The sequence below is a fragment of the Meleagris gallopavo genome, chromosome 14 (assembly GCF_905368555.1).
Source record: "Meleagris gallopavo chromosome 14, MGAL_WU_HG_1.1, whole genome shotgun sequence".
Lineage (NCBI taxonomy): Eukaryota > Metazoa > Chordata > Aves > Galliformes > Phasianidae > Meleagris > Meleagris gallopavo.
The window spans coordinates 8801191-8822714 of NC_139417.1; the positions used below are offsets into that span (position 1 = coordinate 8801191).

Consider the following 21524-nt stretch of genomic DNA (forward strand, 5'->3'; position numbering starts at 1 on the left):
GGAAAGCTTGTAAGTCAGCATGACAGTGCAAGAGCAAAATGGTGTGGAAGTTCTGAGGAACACTGTTTCTTATTCCATTTGCTCAGGGTAAAACAAGGGCATGTAGAAGTGAGGTTTGGGCAGGGGGGGAGGGGGGGGTGTGGTGCTGGGGGTCCTGGCCCTGGCCTGTCCCGTCCCGTCCCTTGCTCAGGCTGCAGAAGTGAGAGGGCTCCTCCTGATCCCCCGGGTACCAGCACATGGGGCTGGAGCAGCAGGAATGCAACGGGCAGGGAGACAGTCTGCCTGCTGCCGTCGGGTCCTGTTCAAAGTCTCTGCAGTGGCTGTTCTGTGCTCTTCTGTACTTTTCGTAAAGGTTTTTTTAACCTTTACTCTTGCAACGTTAGTTTGTGGTTGCTTTTCTTGTTTGTTCCACGGTACTAAGATGCAAAGCAACGGCGGTGTCAAAGAGGTGCATTTACATTTTGCACTCAATCCGCTGTTTTGCAGCTGCACGTGGAGATGGAGGATTGCTGCAAGGAGGTAGTAGTGTGTTTGTGCTTCATGTGTCCTGTGCCTAGCACAGCTGACAGAGAGCCCTGCTGAGCTGCCGCCGCCGTGAGCCATGCACGCTCAGGGGCTGTTTACTGTTGGCACTTCGGGTTGCAAAATTCCTTGGGCAGCGATCAGTGAAACTTCCTGCTGTCCTCTGCGATGTGCTCTAGGTGTGAGTCAGAATACCGGGAACGAGGAGCGGGATGGCCTGCGGCAACGTGACGTTTCCTTTTCAGTTGAATGTGATGCCCTCTGCTAATGAGCTAATGACAGTCTCCTGGCAGGCTGCGGTCACCCGGCGCTGCTGCACATAAATAAGCCTGCCTGTGCAGATTCATCTGATACGCGGTTTGACTTTGTAGTCTGAAATTAGCAGGGATAAAGTCCTCTAATGGACTTCTGTTACGTACGAACTCTGGAGGGAATTCATCAAATCCGATGAGAACAATCGCATTTGCTCTGATGCAAGCTGCCTCCAGAACAAGCCCTCTTTGTTCTGCTGCTAAGGTTGGGAGCTGCTGGGAGCGGTGTGAGCATGGCCCTGGGTGCTCCCAGAGCCCCTTGGTGCCACAGCTGTGTGTGCAAGGACAGGGCGCTCAGGTGCAGTTGGTGTGTGCTGAGCGGGGTGCAGGGCAGCAGCCCTTCCTTCTGCTCCATGGCTTCTGCTCGTTCTGCCCAGGGTGGGGGAGCGGGCTGGGAGAGCAGGGACAGTGCTGCCTTTTTTTTTTCAGCTGCTTTACAGGACCGAGGTCAGGCTGTTGGAAGGCGACTCCTGCGCCCGCGTGTTGATTTAAGCCCCTAGGTGTCCTCAAGGGTTAATGTGGGGGCAGCCGGGACAGCGTGTCCTCCCTCCAAATGAAATATTATCCCGCAAAGTTCAAGAGCGGAGCTGGTTTCCTTCCATGCTGTTCTGAGCAGATTCCTCGGAGCAGTTCCTCGTGTTCGCAGAAAGGCAGTTACATGAATTGGGGCTCCTGTGGGACTCTGGGAACAGGGTTGTACATGGGCTGTGGAACTCCCTGGAGCAAAGCAATGCTGGGTGTGCATCCCTGCTGCTTAGGTGCTCCTTGCTGCCTCAGCTCTGCTTCCCCCACCGCTTCCTGATGCTCACAGGGCCACACCTTTCCTGCCGGCCTCGCCAGGCTCCTTAATTCCTGACCCACGCAGCAGCTCTGTGGGGCCTCGCAGGCAGCAGCTCTCAGAGCAGGGCTGCACAGCATCAGAGCACTCCTCATGTAAATGGGTCGCTTTGAGCCCCGGATCTGGGACAGGCTGCAGGGAATTCCCACGGGCTGCCTGGATGGAGAAGGAACGTGCTCCTCCAGTGTGGGCACGCGGCCTCGAGCTGCTCTGGGGGAGCTGTGGCCCCCAGGTGTGGTTTCTAACAGAGCTGGGCTGGATTTTATGTAATCGGGCAATGACAAAGCGAGGGGACAGGGAGCAGCACCCTGGGATGGAGCTGCCTTCCCTGAATTGTATGGAAATAAGGGTGTGCCTGCAGCCTTCTCAGCTCGTGGCAGGCAGAGCCCACGTCATGCAGAGCCCGCAGCACGCCAAGCATCCTGCTGTGGGTTGCTGGGTTGCCCCCAGCCGTGCCCCCGCCAGATCCCACTCGGGCTGTGTCCCACAGCCACTTCCCCTCCTCGGGCACAGCTCTGCAGGGCTGTTGTTCCTCCACGCAGAGCTGGCCGTGAGGCTCCCCCCATCCGCCCTTCTGTCTCGGCCGTTTCTAGGAACTGCAGCTGTTGACAAAAGCTGGATGTTCCTTCCCTGTGCTGAAGGAGGGGCCCTGGGCCTGGGCCAAGCCGTCCATAGGCACCTCGCACGCCTTGCACTAGGCCGAGCCCGGGCTGCAGCTCAGCTCTGCACTGCTGCCTCTCCTCACTGCTGAGGGAGCTGGAGGCCGTATCTCCCTGGATCCCAGGGTGCAGGGTGCTGCTGGGGTACCTGGACAGCAGAGGCACCACTACTGCATCCCTGCACCCCAGCCCTGGCCACGCTGTGGCCTTGCCCACTGCTCAGTTCCGGAGCTCCTCTGACTTTTCACCCAGAGAGAGCTCTCTGCTGCACAATAATATTTGCACGCCTAAAAGTAGCAGGATCAATCACAGTGCTGTTTTGCAACCTGTTGACGAGCGGGCAGTGAGGGATTATATAAGTGTACATAGCGCTGGCACCGCTGTCCCTCAATCATATGAGCACTGTTGTGTAATGCTTCCTATCGCTGGCACCGCACCGAGTGGCTTCACCGGGCACCACTGCAGCCCCACACCATGCGGGCCCTGGAGCTGGTGATGGTCTCCAGGAGGGCTGGATGTGCAGGGACCTGGCAAACCCAGCAGGGAAATGAACTTGTTGCCATCCGACCCTGCAGCACAGGGCTGTGGTGTTGGGTTTTGAGGGCGATGGATGCAGGTGTCGTTATCTGAAGTCTGAAGTTCGCCTTCAGAAGTCACCCACGCATGACGCAGTTTCCCCACCCAGGCCAAGATAAATTACCTTCAGCTTGCAATTAAGAGCCATTTCCTAATCAGCAGCTGCTTGTGGTGAGTCTGAGTGCTCATTGTCCCCCCACTCCATAGGCACAGGGGCTCATCCTCACCCTCTGCATTGCGGTTTGGCCACCATCACCCAACTCCTGCTCCAGCTGCACTTGCCATGTGGACATTTCCTCATACCTGGGGCAGATGTAGACCTGGCCACCCCAACACGCTCCCCAGTGCCCCTCGGCTTGGTGGCACAGGGTCTGTATGCTGAGGTCCATTCTGTGCCCAACACACAGGGCGCCGTGCTCTGCACAGTGATGGCAGTGCCACATGGACGCAGAGCATTCCTGGACACACTCAGAAAACACATCTGACATTGTGCAGAGCAAGGAAACCTCACCCTGGGACACAAGCTAATCTCTGCGGAAACACAAACCTGTTTCTGTTCCAAGCACCGATCCCCCCCCATTCTTTCTGTTCCCTGCACTGGCACCAGCCCATTCTCACCACCCCTGCCCCTGGCACGAATGCCTGAACACCCCGTGGGGAGAGGGATATACGTCCTTTGCGAGCCAGAGCCCTGCCCCATCGGCGAAGTGCAGCTTCCCCGCTGTCCTTAATACCCCCCAACCTCTGAGCAGGAGGAGCAGAGCATCGTCCCGCAGACGGACACTTGTGGGTGCCAGAAGGCAGGAGCAGAGCGCAGCACGGCGGCACCGAGAGCGGCAGCTCAGCTGCGGCCATTCGCGAGGCTTTGCTGCCCTCTGCTGAGCAGGAGCCCGGCGCTGCACTCCGCGCTCTGCTCTCCGCGCTCAGCGCCCTACACACAGAATCTTGCAACACACATCTTTCGTTCTGCAGCCTCGCACCTAGCGCCCTGCATTTTGCACGCTGAACGCTGCAAACTACAGCCCTGCATCCCACACCCTGTATCCCCACATCCCTGCGACTTCTAAACTCTGCATCTCGCACTCCTGCATCCCCACATCCCTGTACGCTGCATACCCCGTTTGCATCCCTCCCTCTCTGCAGTCCCGTATCCCTGCACCCGTAAATCCTACATCCTCTCTTCCCCGCAGCTTTCTCGCATCCCTGCAGCCCCCACCGGGGCACCACTGTACCCCCGTATCTGCAGCCTCCCCCTTCCCCCCGTGTTATACATCCCCTGCACGCGCCTGCAGCCCCGCATCTTGCAGCCTCGCGCCCCTCCCTCCCAGCGCTCACGTATTTGCGCACCCCGCAGCCGCACGCCCCGCAGCGCCGCACCCAGCACTTCCCCGCCACGCCGCCAGGGGGCGCTGCGAAGAGACGCGGCGATGGGCGCGGTCTAGGCGGGGGCGCGGTCTCACCGGCGGGACGCGGGGAGGGGGCGTGTCGGCGCGGTGACGCACGGGGCCGCGTCTCGGCGGGGCGGCAGGGGCCGGCGGCGCGGAGCGGTACCGCAGCCATGTACCGGGCCCTGTACAGCTTCCGCTCGGCCGAGCCCAACTCGCTGCCGTTCGCCGCCGGGGAGACGTTCCTGCTGCTGGAGCGCAGCAACCAGCACTGGTGGCTCGTCACGCGGGCCGGCTCCGGGGAGACGGGCTACGCGCCGGCCTCCTACCTCCAGCGGCTGCAGGTGGGCCGGGGGCGGCGGGCCCCGGGGGAGCAGCGGAGGGCAGCGAGTCCGGGCGCGGGGAGCCGCGCGCCGGGGCGGCACGAGTGGGTGTCGGCACCGGGGTGGCTGCGGTAGCGGAGCGCTCCGGGTTGCGTGCCCGAGGTGCCGCCGAGGCGCCGGCCGTGCGGTGATGCCGTGCAGTGTGGCTGTGCGCCGTGCGGGCGGCTGGCCGGGCACCGGGACGCCGGGGTGCGGGGACACCGGGGTGACAGCGGCCTGGCGGCGGCTCGTCCTGCTGCCGGGGGCACGGCTGGTGTCTATAAGCCCTTAAGTAGTTTACGGGCGCTATTCATTTACAGGTTAGAGGCCTATTAAAACGCCGGATTTAAAGCCCCGCGGTGGCACTGCTCCGGGCTGCCGCTCCTGCAGCCCTTCTTTGCCTGTCGGGCACGATGTGATGTGTGCTCGTCATGGTGGGCAGCCGCCTTCTGCCCTGCAGCCTTCTGGAGCGGCCCTCCAGCACAGCCCCACTGTGCTCGTTCTGGTTTCAAAATCTTCCAGGAAAAGCATTTTGCTTTTGAACTCGTGTTTGTTATTCGCATTATGTTTTGCTGTAGCCCCAAAGTGCTCAGAGGTCGCTCGCCATCTGTTGTGGGTGACCCCAACAGTCTGTTGGTCGCCCGCTGACACTGTGGTAGAGCTGCTCACGACCCTGTGACGCTCAGTTCAGCTGCGGCTTCCCCAGTGCTCGTGGAGCTGGTGGCAGGAAACAAATGAGCCTTTCCTGCAGCCTCTCATCTTCATTTGGTGGTGAAGTTTCTGGAGCCAGTACTCTCCTAGTGGTGCGGGAGGCAGCAGGACCCAAACTGCTGTTCTGCAGCTGTGGTAATGCCCCATCTGTGTGATTCTGATGAGCTGAAGTCAACCTGCATGGCAGTGGGGCCCTGCGTGGGAGAGCATCCTCTGGCTGAGCTGGGCTGTGGCCATTTGCTGAGTGTCAGCCTCCTGACCAGCCTCAGCTTTAAAAAGGCACTGATACCAATTAGTAACAGTCCTTTGCAAGGCAATTAATTCCGCCCCAGTCGCAACAGGGAAAATGCAGCTTCTGATTAGCAAAGAGAGCGAGTGGCCAACAGGAGTCACCATTGTAAAGCGAGGCACGGCTGTCAGCAGTGCGTTGGGTTCCAGGTGAATGCCAGCAGCAGCTCTGAGCCCTTGCAGCAACGCTCGGGGGGAGCATGGGGCTGCTTTCCTGGTGCCACCCACTGCAGGGAGCATCAGCTTCCTTCTGATTCGCAGGTTTGCCCTGTCTCCAGGCCGTGCTGGCTCAGGCTGTGTTCCCCATGTCGGCAGAGGTGTTAACATTGCCTGGTGAGGAGAAGAGTGGTAGCTCTGAGCCCTAATGGTGAGAACACGGACACAGCCAAGAGCACAGCGAGCACTTTAAGAATGCCTCAGGTTGCTCTGTCTTTTTCTGCAGGAACAAACAGGCATGTGATAAAAATAAGACTGCTTCACGCAGCCTAGCAACAACTTAGAGTTCTCCTGCAGCATAAGCAAATGCACAGAGGCACAGCACAGGTAATCTTGATTGGATAGGCACGGGGATGGTGTTTCATTACCTCAGCTGAAGAGAGGGGAGGGTTTTGGAAAGGTGTGAAGTGTGAGCTCCCTTTGCTTGCAGGAAACTCCTTCCTCCTGGTGCATTTTGTAGTATTGACACGTGCTCTGGGCTAATGTGGCTGCTTTTCTACAAGGGTAGCAAACAGGTCAGTTCAGCAGCACATCCTGGAGCTGGTGCTGATGTGATTTGGGTCAGGAGGTGAGCAGAGGGCTGTGGCACTGACCATCTCCCGCACTGCCGTGGAGCCTGAATCGCCATGTGTCATCAGTTCCAGATCTGCCACAGCTTGTAATGGGCGTGAGAGCTTAATCAGAGTGCATGCACAGATCCTGAATAAGCACTTAAACTAAAAATAAAGTTTTATTTTGGAGAATAAGCAGCTGGTAGTGCTTTGCAGCTGAGGCTGTGCTTCTCAATACATGTAAGGAGTTGAAAGAATGAGGCATTTTTCTCTGGGCTGTCGCAATAAGAGATGCTATCCTAGCAGAGCTGCTGATGCTTCAAAATGAAGTTTCATTCTTGAGATTAAATGACAGTCAGGGGAATTAACCATTTCTAATTACTGCAGCTAAAGATTGGACACCTTGGCCAGAAGTTGTGCAATCTTTCACAGTTCTGAGTGATTAAAATAGAAATGTACTAATGGTCTTTAGCTTCTGTTTTTGCTTGGTCACGTATCTTCTGGGGGTCATGGGGATGTGTTCTTCTCACTCAAGATACCTTGATTAAAAACAATTAAGTGCTGTTGTATCAGATTAAAAAACTTGGAACCTGACCTCCCACGCCTGAACAGGTCTGTGCCTGCTGGTCCCACTGCTCATGGTGGCACTGGCAGGCTCTGGGGCTGCCCCTGTGGTGCTCCTTTAGGGTGCTGAGTTTAAGGCTGTTGTAAGGTCTGTTCAAAATGGCTGAACCCCATAGACAGAAAATGTAAATATCCTTCCTGTCGCCCCATTTGCAGGAAAAACATCAACACTGAAATTTAGTAGAGGCTGATTGGAGTTGACCGAACTCACTGTTTGCCCACAGGGAAAGAAAGAGCGCTGACCAGCAGGAAAACAGAGTTTGAATTGCTTTTCCATGGGGGAAAATGTGCTGGTATTAATGACCATGGAAAAACAACATACAGAAGGGTGAAGGGTTCTCCTTGGTGGAGAAGAGTAACCTCCGAGCTCGGTGCAGGCTGCGTGCCAGGAAAGGCTTTGATGGGAGCAGACAGTATCATGGTCGTTGGCTGACCTAAGAAGATTCCCTGCAAGGTCTGGGGCATGTTAATTCCTGAGGGGAAAGTCAAATCCCGTATAAATGGGTATTTGTCTCTCAGTAGCTGAAAGATTGAAAACAGCTGAATCTCTCTGTTAAGGTCATTAAGAGATCTCTGTGCAACAGAAACAACCTCCTCTTTTTTTCCTTTACTTATATAGCTCAGATGTATGTAAAAATAAGCATTTTTAAGGGCATCCCAGTTACACTCCCTCATGAAGGATTTAAACTTTGTCATTCCCATTCGAGATTATGCATGCATCACATGACCTGCCAGTCCAGGCCTTGGAAAGATGATAAATTCCAGCAGGGAGAGAATTTCATAAGGAGAGAAGAACCGGCAGCCTTCATGTGCAACTGTAGCATTAGATAGTCTGTAAGAAAATTAGACTTATCAGATGCTGATGCCCTTTGTGGTCAAAGCTACAACTAAAATGTTATAAGCCATGGCTTCTGGCAGAGCTCTGTGTGCAGGTGGGTTAGGAGATAGGCTGCAGCTCCAGCTTGCTGCTCTGTTGCTGAGCCTGTGTGTGCAGATTGCTTTGTTGCATCTGTAGCTAACTTGTGCTCACATATGAAGGGAAGGAGCTGCTTTCAAGTCCCTGCCTTGTGTGGAGGATCAAACAGCTGTGCCACAAGGCCTGGTAGAAGTGATTAAATGGGATGTGCAAGGAGCAGGTTGGTCCCTGCCCTGCAGCAGAGAGGTGCCAGCATGTCGTCTGGTTTCACACAGAAGACAATTCTGTTCTACAGAGTAATTCCCACTGAGGAAAGTGTGAAGGGTTTGGGGCCCATGGCCTCGTTGGGGAGAGGAGTGTAGGGGAGCATGGCCTCCTGTGTGCAGCAATCCGCCACAGGTGCCTCACACCCTCTCCTGGCTGGCTGTGGGTTGTTGCCTTTTGTTGTAGCAAGATGGGGTCCTGCATGCCGTGCCTTCCTTCTTCCTGCACAGACTGCTCAGCTGAAGCTCATGTGCGTGCAGGCCGTCTGTGAGACGCTGGCTTCTGTGCCCGTGACCTGGAAACGCCAACGTGTGCTGGTACTGGGGTTTGTTCAGCTGCTCACGGAGTTTAATTTGGAAAAAGAGAAGGCTGTCAGAGTGTGTGCTAGATAATTCCAGACTGTGGGTCACGTCTTGCTAAATCACCAGTTCCACATTCAGGATAGATCTCTTCCAAGCAAAAGCTGTTAAATGTTTCTTGGTTTGTTTAGTTTTTGCCACTACGAGTGAGGTAGTGCATTGCAAGGCAAACATCTGAGGGCAGGCCCAGCTCATAGGCTTGCCTTGTATTAGCTAAAAACAAAGGGATGAAGGTGTGGCAAGGTTCCCAAAATAGTGACCCTCCTTTAGGGAGGTGGGGCTCACTGGGGGCAAAAGGGTCCTGAATGCTGGCCTGGTGTTGGCTCAGTGTTGCCTGGCTCTGCCTGTCCTGCCCTGCAGGCTCAGCCCCGTGCCACAAACAGGAGATCCAAATTGCTGTCGACGGGTTTTCAAGGTTGGGAGCTCTCTGTCAGCTGAGCTCAGTGCAGTGTTTGTGTGCCACAACGGGTGTGTTCTGGGACAAAACAGATGGCTGCCTGAAGAGATCAAGCTGAAGCTCCCCACCAAGTAGACAAATGCAAACCTCTGCAGCCGTGCAGTCTTGTGTGGTGACAGCCCCATTTTGGGTGAGCTCAGTGAGCTCTGCACCCAGAGAGGCTGCTCACAGATGGCCTTTTTCCATCCCTCCATGAGAAAAAGATGTATGTTTGCAGAAGAAAGAAGGGGTAGCATGCTGTGACCATCCAAGATCAGGTGTGTTGTGCCCTGTTGATGAGTCACACTGAGTCTCACGGGACTGCAGTGCCCTCCTTTTGGCCCTAAGGGAGCACCCTGCAGCAATGGGTTACCACTGTCCTTGGATGGAGTTCTGGCTCACCATATGCCATCAGGGCTCGTGTGTCAGGGAAGCCCATCCTTTTTTTTTTTTTTTGCATGTGTAAGGAATAATTGCATTAAAACCCAGTACATGAAGTAGAAACAATGAGTAGAAAAGTTCTTTACCTACTTAATGTATAAGCTTAGGGATTTCCCTGAGTCTTGCAGAGTCAGTGTTCGTGGCTGGAGGCTCTCCCATCTGACACTGTGTCCCCTGAATTGCTGTTCTTTTAAGTAACAAAGTTTTGTCTGCCTTAGAATCACCTTTGTTGATTTAGACTAAAAAATGCATCCCCTTTAATGGTTTTTGGACTTGATTTAGGGCATGTCTTTGGATGCTTGATGACAAGAGGGAACTGCATCATTGAAATAATCGTGAAGATATTATTAAAAAGTGTGTACAATATAGTTCTTTACATCAGGGATGGAAACAAGCCCCTCTGGCATCCATTTTTGGGAAGCATAATTTTGTCTGTGGTCTTTGGCTCCTAGAAGCCTTCCCTTTGTGATATGGGACAGCGTCTGAGACTTCTGTGTGCATGAACCACGTTTGGAATGGCTGTATGCTTGAGCTGCTTATTCTTGAGATCTGATTTAGAAGTTTAAGATCTCAAGGTAATATTGAGCTTTGATCACTTCAAAAGCTTTTAAACACGATGATACAGCATTGATATCTGAGCAAAATATTCTCCCAACAAAAGCACTGTTGACAATGGTTGGTCTTGTGTTGAGTTGTAGAGGAACACAACCATCTACCAGCTGGGCCATGTGTTGTCATCTAGGTTGGAAAAGAGGTTCAAGATCATCATGTGCCACCATCAGCCTAATCTACAGGATCCCTGTGTGAGCATGGAAGGGCAGCCAGCTCTACCTGTAGGCATTCAGAGGGGAAAAAAGGGAGAGACAGCCACCATGGGCTGTTGCAGCCATGCACCCTGAGAGCTGCTGTAGCCCCGTGCTGGCTCTGGGACAGCTTCCAGCCCTTCTCTGCCTCATGGTGATTTGTGCACCGGAGGATTCTCTGGGCCCCACTTGTTCTGATCGGGCTGAGCTGAGCCCTGGCCATCTCCTGTCTGGTGGGTCTGTCTCACTTTGAATGGACGTGAAAGTCTCTCTGGAATATGTTCATTTTAATTTGTCCTTGTGCTGCTGAGCAAGATGGAGACTGATGAGGGTGAATGGGGCATGTGAAAAGGTGGATGTGAGAAATCAATGCTGTAATAAGGCAAATGAGCTGGGGTGAAAGTTTTGTACGTGAGAAGCAAGCAGTCCAACAAATCTAGGTTTCTCTTCTTACTGCCTTGGGCAGTGAGGAAAACAGGATTATGGCTGTTTTGCTGCCTTTAGCACAATGTCCTAAGAGGACATTTTCTTCCTGTTCCAATTTCTTCGTGTTTTCTGAGCCTCTGTCATTTTAAGCTGCAAAAGGAGTTGGGATTATAACTTGCAGCTTGAGCAGCAGGCTGTTTTTTACCCTCAGATAGTGTGGGCACTAATGAATTGCTTTTCTTCCGTGACCCACCTCTTGCTTTGCTGTGGGTGAAGTGTCAGCAAATCCAGTTGAACTCTTTAATCTCTAAGAGGGGAGAGAAAAAAAAAAAAAAAAAAAAAAAAAAAAAAAAAAAAAAAACAACTTAAAGCAACCCCCGTATCTGTTCTTGAGCTGAATTTGGTGATAACAGCAAGTTAGCCTCGTTCCACTGATAAACACAGCTCGACTTGCAATTCTCAAGATACTTTTGTAGGTCAGCGCAGAAACTGTCTCTGTGTCTTCAGTTTTGCAGCCCAGAAAAATCGTGCATTGTCCACCCCCTCCATCTGCCAGTGAAAAAGCAGCTCACAAGGCCGCAGGGTCTTAAGCTTACAGTTCTGGTGGGGTTTGTGGTTTTCTTTTTTGGTTTGTGCTCTGCCATTACGGTCACGCACACAGCAGCTCTAGTTGTGAGATGCAGCTACAGATCTCCGTGGTGTCTTCATTCTCTCTTAGCAAGAGTTAACATTAGCTTTATCGTTGTCCCAGGATAGCTCAATTGTGTTGACTCCCTGAATTTGCTGTGTGTCTCAGCAGAAGCATCCGCTTTACCAGGAATAAATATGCTTGCAGCAGCAGCTCTTAATAAATAAGCACGTTGGCAGGCCTGGGATTTTTTTCTATGGCCAATTAGCATGCTTTACCTCTCGACAACACAGCCTGTGTTGTGTATTCCAGCCCTTCTGGTGCCTTTTCCCTTGCTGTCCTGCACCTGCACCCTCCACGGTCTTTAAATGGTTCTGGGCACCAGAAGAAGCATCATACAGAAATTATTATTATTTTTTTTTGAGTTGTCTACTTTGGAAAGACTTTGTAAACATGCTTTCTGAATGCCATTAGCAGGAGCAGTCCTCAAGGATTTCCTTTCCCCTTCACTCCATCCCTGCTGGCGCCGCAATTGAATGCCAGCAGAGGAGGCAGCGACTTGCATGGCTTCCCAGGTTTGTTTCTTCTGGACTCCATCTTTACCCCCCGTTGAAACAACAGCCAGCAAACGTGATCAGCTGCAAAGGGTGTTTCTGTGGCTGTGTTTTCAGCTTGCATCCATGTTTTTGCTGATTCCATCAGAACACATATGGGCTGAGGCTTCTAGTCTGGCCCAGGCATCTCCAGCACTCTGGGAAGTTAGAAATTAAGCATGACCAAAAGTGCAACAAATGTAGATTTTTTTTTTTTTTCTTCATGTGCTTAGGATAACTGCATGTGAATCACCTGGGAGCTGTACTGAGTCTCCCTGAGAAGCGAGGGGCATCTGGAGTGTTAGTTTGGGGCTACTTATACATCAGAAGTCCTCGAATAGCTTCTTGCACTTCGCTGCAGTGTCTTTCCTTCCACTTTTATATATCCTGTTCTTAACCCTGTGCCTTTTACAGAACAGAGACTATCTGCAATTTCCTTTTCAGAATAGGCGTTAGCTCTAAAGTATGTGCATGTACTTTTTTTTCTTTTCCTCTGCACAGATGCAGTGACCAGTACTTGATCATGCTTGATGCTGACTCATCTTGCAAACCGTGTGCCAAAAGGATGCTGAGCAGCCAAACCTTAAAGCCAGGACGCTCTGTCTGCCAGCTATTTACCTGGGACAGACAGCGAGACATCCCCTGGAGAGCTGATAACAGTAAGAGCTCTGCTCAGGCGGCGCAGGCTGCAGTTTGGTGGCTGTGCCCTCTGCTGCCCGTAGGACTGGGTGTATTCCGAGTGCCGCTCGTGCCCGCGCTGCCCTGGTTAGCACATCTCCTGCCGGGAGCTCTGCCTCCTGCTTGAGCGGGATTTGCACAACAGAAGCCTTTTCCCCTTCTCTCCCTTCTCTTCATTTCCCATTTGCTCACGCTGTCTGCTCAAGCAGCTGCTGTCAGCGGGAGCACACGGGCTGTCTGCGGGCCGGCTCTTTGTCAGCAGGGCTCAGCCGTGTCTTTGTTTGCTCGCTGCTCGGCAGAGATGCTGCAGGTTGGTTAGGGGCATTGCTCATCCTATTTACTCGGCAGCCAGAGCAGTTGCCCGTTGTTCCTAATGCATTTTTATGGTGCGTGTTTAAGTGCTGCCAGGCATAGTTTCTTTGTACCGAGAGGAGTAAGTGAATGCCTGTCTCTGGGCTGACAACCTCGGGACTGAAATGTTCTGATTGGGGCTGCAAAAAAGGGGAAGAGAAAGCATCTGAATTTCCAAAAGCAAACCAAAAGGGCTGAGTTGTGTTATTTCTGTATGAGCTGCGTGGTTCGGGAGGGGAAGGTCTTATCTGTACATCGCTGTGCCATGGAGCTGTAGAACAAAGGCCAGCTGGCTTTTTGTAAATCACTGCAGCCATCATTTAAATCTGGAAGGATTACAGCGTGCAGACGGCCGGGCGGTGACTGGGGACAGGCTGCATGTGACCTCAGAGGTGGTGTTGGTCTCTGGTGTGAGCAACAAAGAGCCAGTCTGTGCCTGCGTGCGCCAGCAGGATCGCACCCCAGTCCCAGCCGTGTCAGTGCAGCTGCGTGAAAACAGAGCCGTCACCAGAGACAAAACTTTGTCTGTCCTCTGCCGTGGTGTTGTGAGAGCGTGACATGGCGGTGCTGCCGTGTTCCCTGGCTCAGCCTGCTCTGCATTCGTGGGCTGCTCTCACAGGTGTGGGGTTTTGCACACATGGGGCAGCTCAGCCTGTCTGCGCTGGTGCAGCTGTCAACCTGTTTGTCTGGAAAATGCCTTTCGGAAAGGTGTGATTATTCTGGGCTACTGGGCAAGCTTTTCTGTGTGACTGCATTTAAACAACACGAGGTGGTATCTGAGGAGAAATCCAGGCAGTGAGGGAGGTGCCACGTGGGACAGAAGGAAATCGGCAGGTGGCCCCGAGGAGGTCCTCTGTTTGCTCATGTTATTAGCAAGGAGAGAGGAAATAATGATTTATTGATGCTTCTGTAATTCTCCTCTGCTGGGCTATGAAGGGAGAAATTTGGTTTTCTTTCTGATATTCTGGGATCTAATTGAGATGTAAGGGCTGCCTGGCGGGCAGCTCTTCTGCAGGGCTGTGGGTGCCCCGTGTCTCAGCTGTGACTGAGCTGAGGATCTGCCATCTGCACAGCTCAGCGAGCAGCAAGTTAATGCTGTGCTTTGATTCGAGCCCCTCTGCCAGGGCTGTGTTAATAGAGGGTTGGGTGGGAAAGCACAGGGAAGAGCGTGGCAGCAAAAAGCTGGTTGTCACAGTGCTGTTCTGTCGGTGTAAGAATGCCGTGCTGTGTAGAAAGGCAGCAGTGCCTGTGGGTGCAGTGGGACGGCAGAGCTATGGCGTGGCAAGCAGTGCCTGCACGCAGGCAGGGATGGGGAGCAGGGCTCACACAGACCATGGGCACGGCAGTGTGAAAGGTGGAATAACGTCCTTACCAGAGAGCTGTGGTGCCCCATCCCTGGCTGTGCTCAAGGCCAGGTTGGGTGGAGCCCTGGGCAGCCTGAGCTGGTGGGGAGCAACCAGTCCACAGCATGGGCTTGGAGCTGGGTGGGTTTTAAGGTCCTTTCCAACCCAAGCTGTTCTGTGGTTGCAGGAACGTGGCCTTTCTTTCCAATGAAGTCATACAGCTGCATTCTAAGTGTTGGGTTTGGCCTTGATCTGATACCTTTGTGACTTTGGTAGGCGTATTTTAACAGACTTGCTTTTATTTTCTGAAGTTTTCCCCTGTTGCTTTCTCTTTTCTTGATCTTTCTTAGGAAAACAAACCAACCAAAATGCTTCCTGTATTTTTCATTCTCAAAGCTGAGAATTGCAGAGGGCTCCCATCCCCACCTTGTGTGCATTTCTTTCTCACCGTCTGCAGTTGTTGTTAATTCACCTTTGGCTTAGTAATTAATTGGGGAATAAATAATACATTGCAGGTTATCAGAATGTTGCACTCTGGTGCTGGGGGGGCAGCTCTCCTCGCCCTGACAGGGAGGGGCTGCATTCTGCTGCTCTGCAGTCCCTGAAAGGCTGATTCAGGTGCATCCTTGATGAGATTGCAGGAGTCCCAGGTGTGGAAACCTCCTTCTTCCCATGCCCCTTCACCACAGCTCTTCCCAGCTTCCTGCTGTGTGTTGGGTATGTCTTGTTTCAAGGCTGGCGTGTATCTCAGCCGAGCTGGCTGGTAGGAGGATTAAGTGTTGCTATGACAGTTTGGGTGTGGGGATTTGGAAAAGCCATCAAGTTGCAAAACAAGCAGCAGGAAGAAAACGAGCAAAAATGCAAACATGGAGCAAAATGACTCTGAAGGGCACCAGGCTTTAGGGCTGTGACATTTGTGGCTCTGTGCCTGCCCTGGCTCAGGGTGGTGAGAGCAGCAGGAGCAGCAGGAGCTGAGTTGCACTGCCATCCATCCTGCTGTAAGCTCCAGCAGGACGTAAGTTCAAGTCACAGCTGAAGCAATAGGCTGACAGGTGAAATGTTGCATTTCTCAGGTGCTGGAGCAGGATGTGGTCCTCCAATCCATCGACCGTGCCATCGAGGCTGTGCACAATGCTGCCATGAAGAACGGAGGGAAATACAACCTGGAGCAGAGGGATGTCCTGCAGTGAGTGGGACGGTGCTGGTGGGGAGTGGGCGGTGTGACAGGAGGGCATGGGCTGTGCCTGGGAGTAGAGATATGGCCATCACCAATGTGAGTCCCCCTGCTGCAAAGTGCTGCGCCCAGAGAGCTTTCCAGTGCTTTTGCTGATAGCTGCTGGGGCTCCAGTCCACCACATGAAGTATAGTGGTGCTCCGGTCCTCACACCCTTGGTGTATATAAAGGAAGAAGAAGCTGTAGGCTTAGAGGAGAAATCCAGAACCTCTCTGGCTCTTTTCTCCTCTCTGCCAGCCAGGAATTGTAGCGGTGGTTGGCTGTGTGGCACAGGGCCCCTACAGCATTCTCAAATAATTGCTTGTGAGGAGAATTTTATTTTTTTCCTCCTCTGACACCTCGCCCTCTGCACAGAGGCACGCTGGTTTAATCTCAGCTGAACAGTGATTCTAAAGTGCAGGCAATTTCTGAAGCTTGCAGTGCAATATGTGACTCTCCCTTGAGGAAGAGCCATTTTTCTCCCATGAAGCGATGAATAAATCATGGGCTTCTTGCAAAGCCTCTTCCTTCCTCTCCTAGAAGTGCTTCCTTAGTTGTTAATGAAACTGGCATCGGCGTTCGGAGTAATATAACCTATTCCAGTACACGTAACCCCAAAGCAATATATCATGTCAGCCCCTTCCTTAAGCCGTGCTCTTCCTGATGTCATCGTTCCTTTTCAGAAAGCTGATCCATCACCGGAAGGAGACCGTGTCCCGCAAAAGCCACTCTCCCACCCCTCAGGGGATGGTGATGACTCAGTCCTCCAGCGACCACCACCTGGACGCGGCGCGGCAGCCCAACGGCGTGTGCCGGACGGGGTACGAGCGGCACCACAGCCTGCCAAACACCGAGTTCGAGGAGGAGGATGAGGGCCCCTATCAGGTAATGGCAGCTGGGCGCCTCTGCGTTCCTCCTTCGGTGGGATAATGCTGCTTGGCTTGTTTAACAAGATGCCTTTATAGCTGAAGTCCCAGAGCAAGTGTTGTGTTGCTTGCTATGGCACCGCATCCCTGGGTGCAGTCAACTGTCCATGAAGTCTGGAACTGTCCCTCTGTTGTTCACTCTCGTGATGACTTTTGGGCTCTTTGAGGGTCCAAGGCCTTACAGTGCAGGCTCTGCTCTAGACTGAGTGACTGTTTCCTGAGGACTTTCTGAAGGAGTTGCAAGCTCCCCAGAGAACTTTTTGCAAAACAAGGGGAATAAGGGGGGATAGTTTTAAACTGAGACATTGGGAGGTTTAGGGTGGATATTAGGAGGAAGCTTTTCACACAGAGGGTGGTGAGGCACTGGAGCAGGTTGCCCAAGGAGGCTGTGGATGCCTCACCCCTGGAGGCACTCAAGGCCAGGCTGGATGTGGCTCTGGGCAGCCTGGTCTGCTGGCTGGCGACCTGCACTTAGCAGGGGGTTGAAACGAAATAATCATTGTGGTCCTTTTCAACCCAAGCCAGACTATGATTCTGTGGTTCAAAACAGCACTGATGTGAGCTGCAGAGCTTCCTCCACATACTCAGCACTGCTTTGTTTCCCTCTTAAATCTGCACTGTGATATCTTTGGTTCTTAAGTGTTTATCTGCTGTGTGCCAATGTTTACTGCTTAAATCACGAAGAAACAAAGATCCTGCTTTGTCTGAATGCTTCTTGTCATGATAAATTGAAGGCAGGATGCGGGGAATATGATTTATATGTAAAAAAGCAAACTGCCATAAGTGTTACACAATTCCAAGGTTACTGCGTGGCGTCGGTGAGGCTTCAGCGGAGTGGCCAAGGACAAGGACAGATGCAGCAGTTGTTCAGGGAGAGTGATGTGGCCGATTATGCCGTGTGGATACAGCTGTGTTTTAGGGCTAAAGGCTAAGCAGGGCTGAGCACAGTGATTTTTTTCTCCTATAGATGAGCATGTACGCTGTAGTTTGTCTTCATCTCCACAACATTATCTGAGATAGGCAGTGCTTATAAGGCACTGATAGACTGTCACTGCAGCACATGAAGCTGCTTCTGTACGTAAAGAATTGCAAGTTCCCAGAGTGCAAAGGTAGCTCCAGCTTGTGTGGAATGTGGCAAATCCCTACAAACTCCATTTTTCTTAGCGTTAGTTTTCTTCTCTGGGCAGCCAAACCAGCTCCGTTCTCAAGGCTTCACGTTATAAGCTTAGGAAATGGAGCACCTGAAGGTCCATTCACCACACTGATTTCCCATCTCTATCTGGTCTGTGCTTTGGTTGCTTGCCAAAAAGGAGCAGGATGGACCCATTGGCTAACAGAGCTGTTTCTGTCTGATGGCGCCGAGGATGCAGCCAAAAAGATTCCAGCTTAGCCCTGTGCTGAAAGGGCTTGTTGAGGTTATAGCTGCTCAGCGGAGGAGTTTCCTGTATGCTTTAGAAATAGGAAATGAAGGAAACATCACTGCTTTCTTTCACTATATCTGGTTATGCAGCTGTCTGACAGTCCTGCTGAAAATTAAATTTTCTCAGCAACTCCAGAAAAGCAGAAGTCAGGGCGTATTTTTCACTGGGTGCATTTTATGTTTGCATATGAAATCATGAACAGAATTTGAAGTGCAAATTTCTTCTCGGTAGCTTTGTTCCCTGGAGGCTGAACTGGCTGAAATGCATGGAGGTGGCACCATGCTGAGTCTCTGTTCCTTCTCCACAGCAGCACGGGATGGGAGATGCTTCCTCCATTCTCTCCTCCTTCCCTTGGGGTTTTGATGCCGCCCACCCTCTGCTCAAACCCACTCTGGAGCACGGGACCAGAGAGGGTATGGTCATCTGTCACCCCCGTGTCTGGTGGTGAAATGCATTTAATGCTTCACATTCCACCCACAGCCTCTGGGGCTGAACTCACAGGGCTGGAGAGCCGCCTGCGTGAGGCTATGCGGGGCTCTGCACTAACATTAGTTCTGCATCTATTAATTTAGACATGAATCTGCAATGGTTGTGTTAAACTCGTGTGGTAAATTTGGAAAGGAGATTGAAGTCCTGGAAATACTCCAGAATGTCCCAGCCCTAGCAGCCTCCAAATAATGTCACGCTGCTGCTCTGAACTCCACGCCTGCCTGCTAAATCCACTGCTCCTGTAATTGTGGCTGTGCCATGCCAAGCAGCCCCAACCCGGGTTGTTATCTGCTGCTTTGCCTTTAGCACAGCTGAGCGTGCCGCGTGTTGGAGCAGCCCTCTGGCCTTGCATTGTTCAGTCCCTCCTCATCTGCTTTGGTGCTTGCAGCTGTGCACGCTCCTTTTGGACCAGTGTGGGTCACTTTTAAAGGGCAGGCACCTACTTTGTGGATTCCAGCCAGTTCTGGATGCACGTATCACGTAGCATTTCATGCAGATAAGGATGGGGGATGGATTGACAATAACAGCAGGGCTCAGCCTGGGGGTTTGCAGCAGTACCTCATTGTACTCAGTGGGCTAAAGGCTCTTGGAAAGAAGTGACCTGCTGTGTGACACTAAGTACACTTTTTCTCCTTGTTGTACTGGAGCCATTCAAAGTAGAGACTTCTTAGGACTCGGTCTCTATTTGCTGTGGGTTGGGCAGCACTGCCCTGTGTACCTGGGCTGTGTCACACTGCTCTCTGCCCAGTTCACAGGAAAACTTCTCTTCCTAGAGAAACCTAGAAAATCAACAGTGTGGTGGTACAAGTGCCTCTGTAGCAGATTCCAGCTGGTCCCAGCCTGGGCTGTCGGAGATGTTCAGCCATCACCTCCTTCCTCTTTCCATTCAGAGCCGAATGGTTTTGTTGCAGGCAGCAACTGTAGTACCCCATAAACACAGGGGCACATTGCAGGCAGCCAGCTGCTGAAACACAGCAGTCCCACGAGACCCCAGAACCGTGTCTCCTGACCCGGCGCATTGGGATATTGATGCATTGTGCTCCTTAGTCCCCGTATGGATTTTGCTATAGGTCATGTAGAATTGCACAGAGGGTCTACCCTATTTTTTCCCTCCTGCATGAGCAGGAATAGCGATGAGAGTGTGGAAGAGGCATTTACACATTGGCTTTGTCTTGCTGCTAGGGTATTTGTGGCTGATGTAATGGATCTCTCCAGAAGAGTGCCTAAATACACGCTCCGTTTGCAGCCTCTGTGGAGCTATTGAGAGTAATGTAAAGCCATAGTGAGTGTGTGGGATTGCGCTGGGAAGAAAGGAGGAGTAAATGCTTGACAGGTCTACACGACATGTGCTGTGTGCTGCTGAACGCAGCAATTAAACAAGGGCTGCTCCTCCTGTCACAGGGAGGGGATGGAGCGGGTGTGAGTCCTGCTTTGTTCTTCTAGGAAGCTGCCTATTAATAATCCGTCCTCCTGAGAAAACTTCCCAGAGCGGTGAGAGAGATGTAAGGGCAGATTTACGCACGCAAGGAAGAAGGTTTCATAACGGAATGTCTTTATTGCCTGCCTCCTTTGATTGCTGTGAAATGTCTCCTTGCAGATCCCGCCGCAGCCCCGACGTGCAGCTCCCATCACTCCCCCACCTCCAGAGAAACGCAAGAACGCACAGATGGCCGCACCCCTGAAAAGTAAGGGTGACTTTTGGGGTGAGAAACCTTTGTGGTCCTGCCACTGCAAGGGCCCTGCCACAGCCATCCAGGTATGGCTGGCATCCTCCTGCCTGGAAATGCAGCGCAAGGCTTTGCTGCCTGCTGGCCTTGCTCGCTTGGCCAACACAGGAGCAGTGGGGCTGCGTCCCTCCTGCAGCACCTTAGAGCTCTCCCAGAAAGGCAAAGGGACTTTATCAGGGCTGTGCTAAGTGCACTGCTTCACCAGGGGGAGCTCACTGGCAGTGCTCCTGGGACAGGCCCGGGTCTGTTTTTGGCTCCCAGTCCATCGTGCACTTTCTTGTACAGTGGTCAGATGAGATTTCCACCGAATCAGTTGATCTCTGTATGAAGAAGAAATAATGCCAAGGGCACAGCTGTGTGTACCCTGCCTACAGGGCCTCTGAGCAGAGCAGGACCACGGGGCCCGTGCAGGAACTTTTCCACCCTCAGCACAGAGGAACTGGAGGGGAAACAAGCAGTCATGTTGCTGACTTGCTGCCAACCTGCCCACCTGCTCTCCTGTGCTCTGATGGAGACGTGGTCGATGATACAAGACCCATGTCAAGCTCACCCATGTTCCCCTGTGGAAAATTAGGGAGGATCTGTTGAGTTGTGAGCACTTGATGGAAACCTGGGGCTGGCACCGGCTCCCTGAATGGTACAGAGTCATTTTCACTGTGGTAGTGGAAATTCACAAAGGTCAGTTCCCTTGAACTCATTATTTTGATTTAATGAAACATGGGTGAAGAGGAAGGAAAAAGAGGGATGCTAAATCCCCATGGGAGGGAGGAGGCTTCTCTGCATAGTTTGTGCTTGCTGTGAGAAGGAGCCCTCCTCCCAGTGGCCTCCAGAAACAAAGGGGAGGTGCTAGGAGCTGCAGGGAATTGGGGCTTTCTGTAGGATGGATTGCTCAGTGGGAGACACATAGTAGGTGTCCTGCCAATCACTCACTTGGTGCTGGGGAAGGATGTGTAGCTCAAAGGCAAGGGAAGCTTCCTGGGGACAAACAGTTGTATCAAAAACAAACAAAAAACCTACCAACAAATCCCAGCCAGATCCTGCAAGGCTGCAGGAATACTTGTGCAGCGTGAAGCTGCCTTCCCTGAGAGCTGAGCTCCTTGTGATGTGTGCTCCACCAGAGCCACCATCAGCTGTTCTCTCCAAGCTCTAGCTGAAGACATCTCAATGTCTGCCCAAGTAAACGTCGATTTTCACAGTCAGGGAAGGGCTCAGTTATGTTTCTGCCTCTAGAAGATACTGGGCATAGTTCGGTACAAGTATGTATTAGAGCAGAAATTGCAGTGGCTTGTGATAGGAGCATGTGCCAGTGGGGCTGTGGGGTTGTGAGCAAATGCTCAGGAGTGCTGAGAAGGAGGAACTACAGATGTGTGTCAGCCAAATATTTCCCTCCTGTCGGTGCTGGCTGCGGTGTGCAGTCAGTGCCACAGGGAGAGGTCTGGGCAGGAGGGAGATGCTGACAGCTGCCTG

General features: G+C 52.5%; 1 protein-coding gene across 2 annotated transcripts in view; it reads left to right on the top strand.

Moving 5' to 3' along the window:
- Nucleotides 1-4363: 4363 nt before the first annotated feature.
- Nucleotides 4364-21524, top strand: part of NCKIPSD (NCK interacting protein with SH3 domain) — a 35294-nt gene continuing 18133 nt past the window's right edge. The window contains exons 1-4 of one of the 2 annotated variants that reach the window (XM_085235731.1): nt 4364-4635; nt 15355-15467; nt 16178-16379; nt 19928-20015. In XM_085235731.1, coding sequence (XP_085091857.1) covers nt 4465-4635; nt 15355-15467; nt 16178-16379; nt 19928-20015 — 574 coding nt within the window. In that variant the 5' untranslated portion in view covers nt 4364-4464. Of the gene's footprint in view, nt 4636-15354; nt 15468-16177; nt 16380-18188; nt 18255-19927; nt 20016-21524 lie in introns of those variants that run through there. The other variant, XM_085235732.1, reaches the window with a different exon arrangement.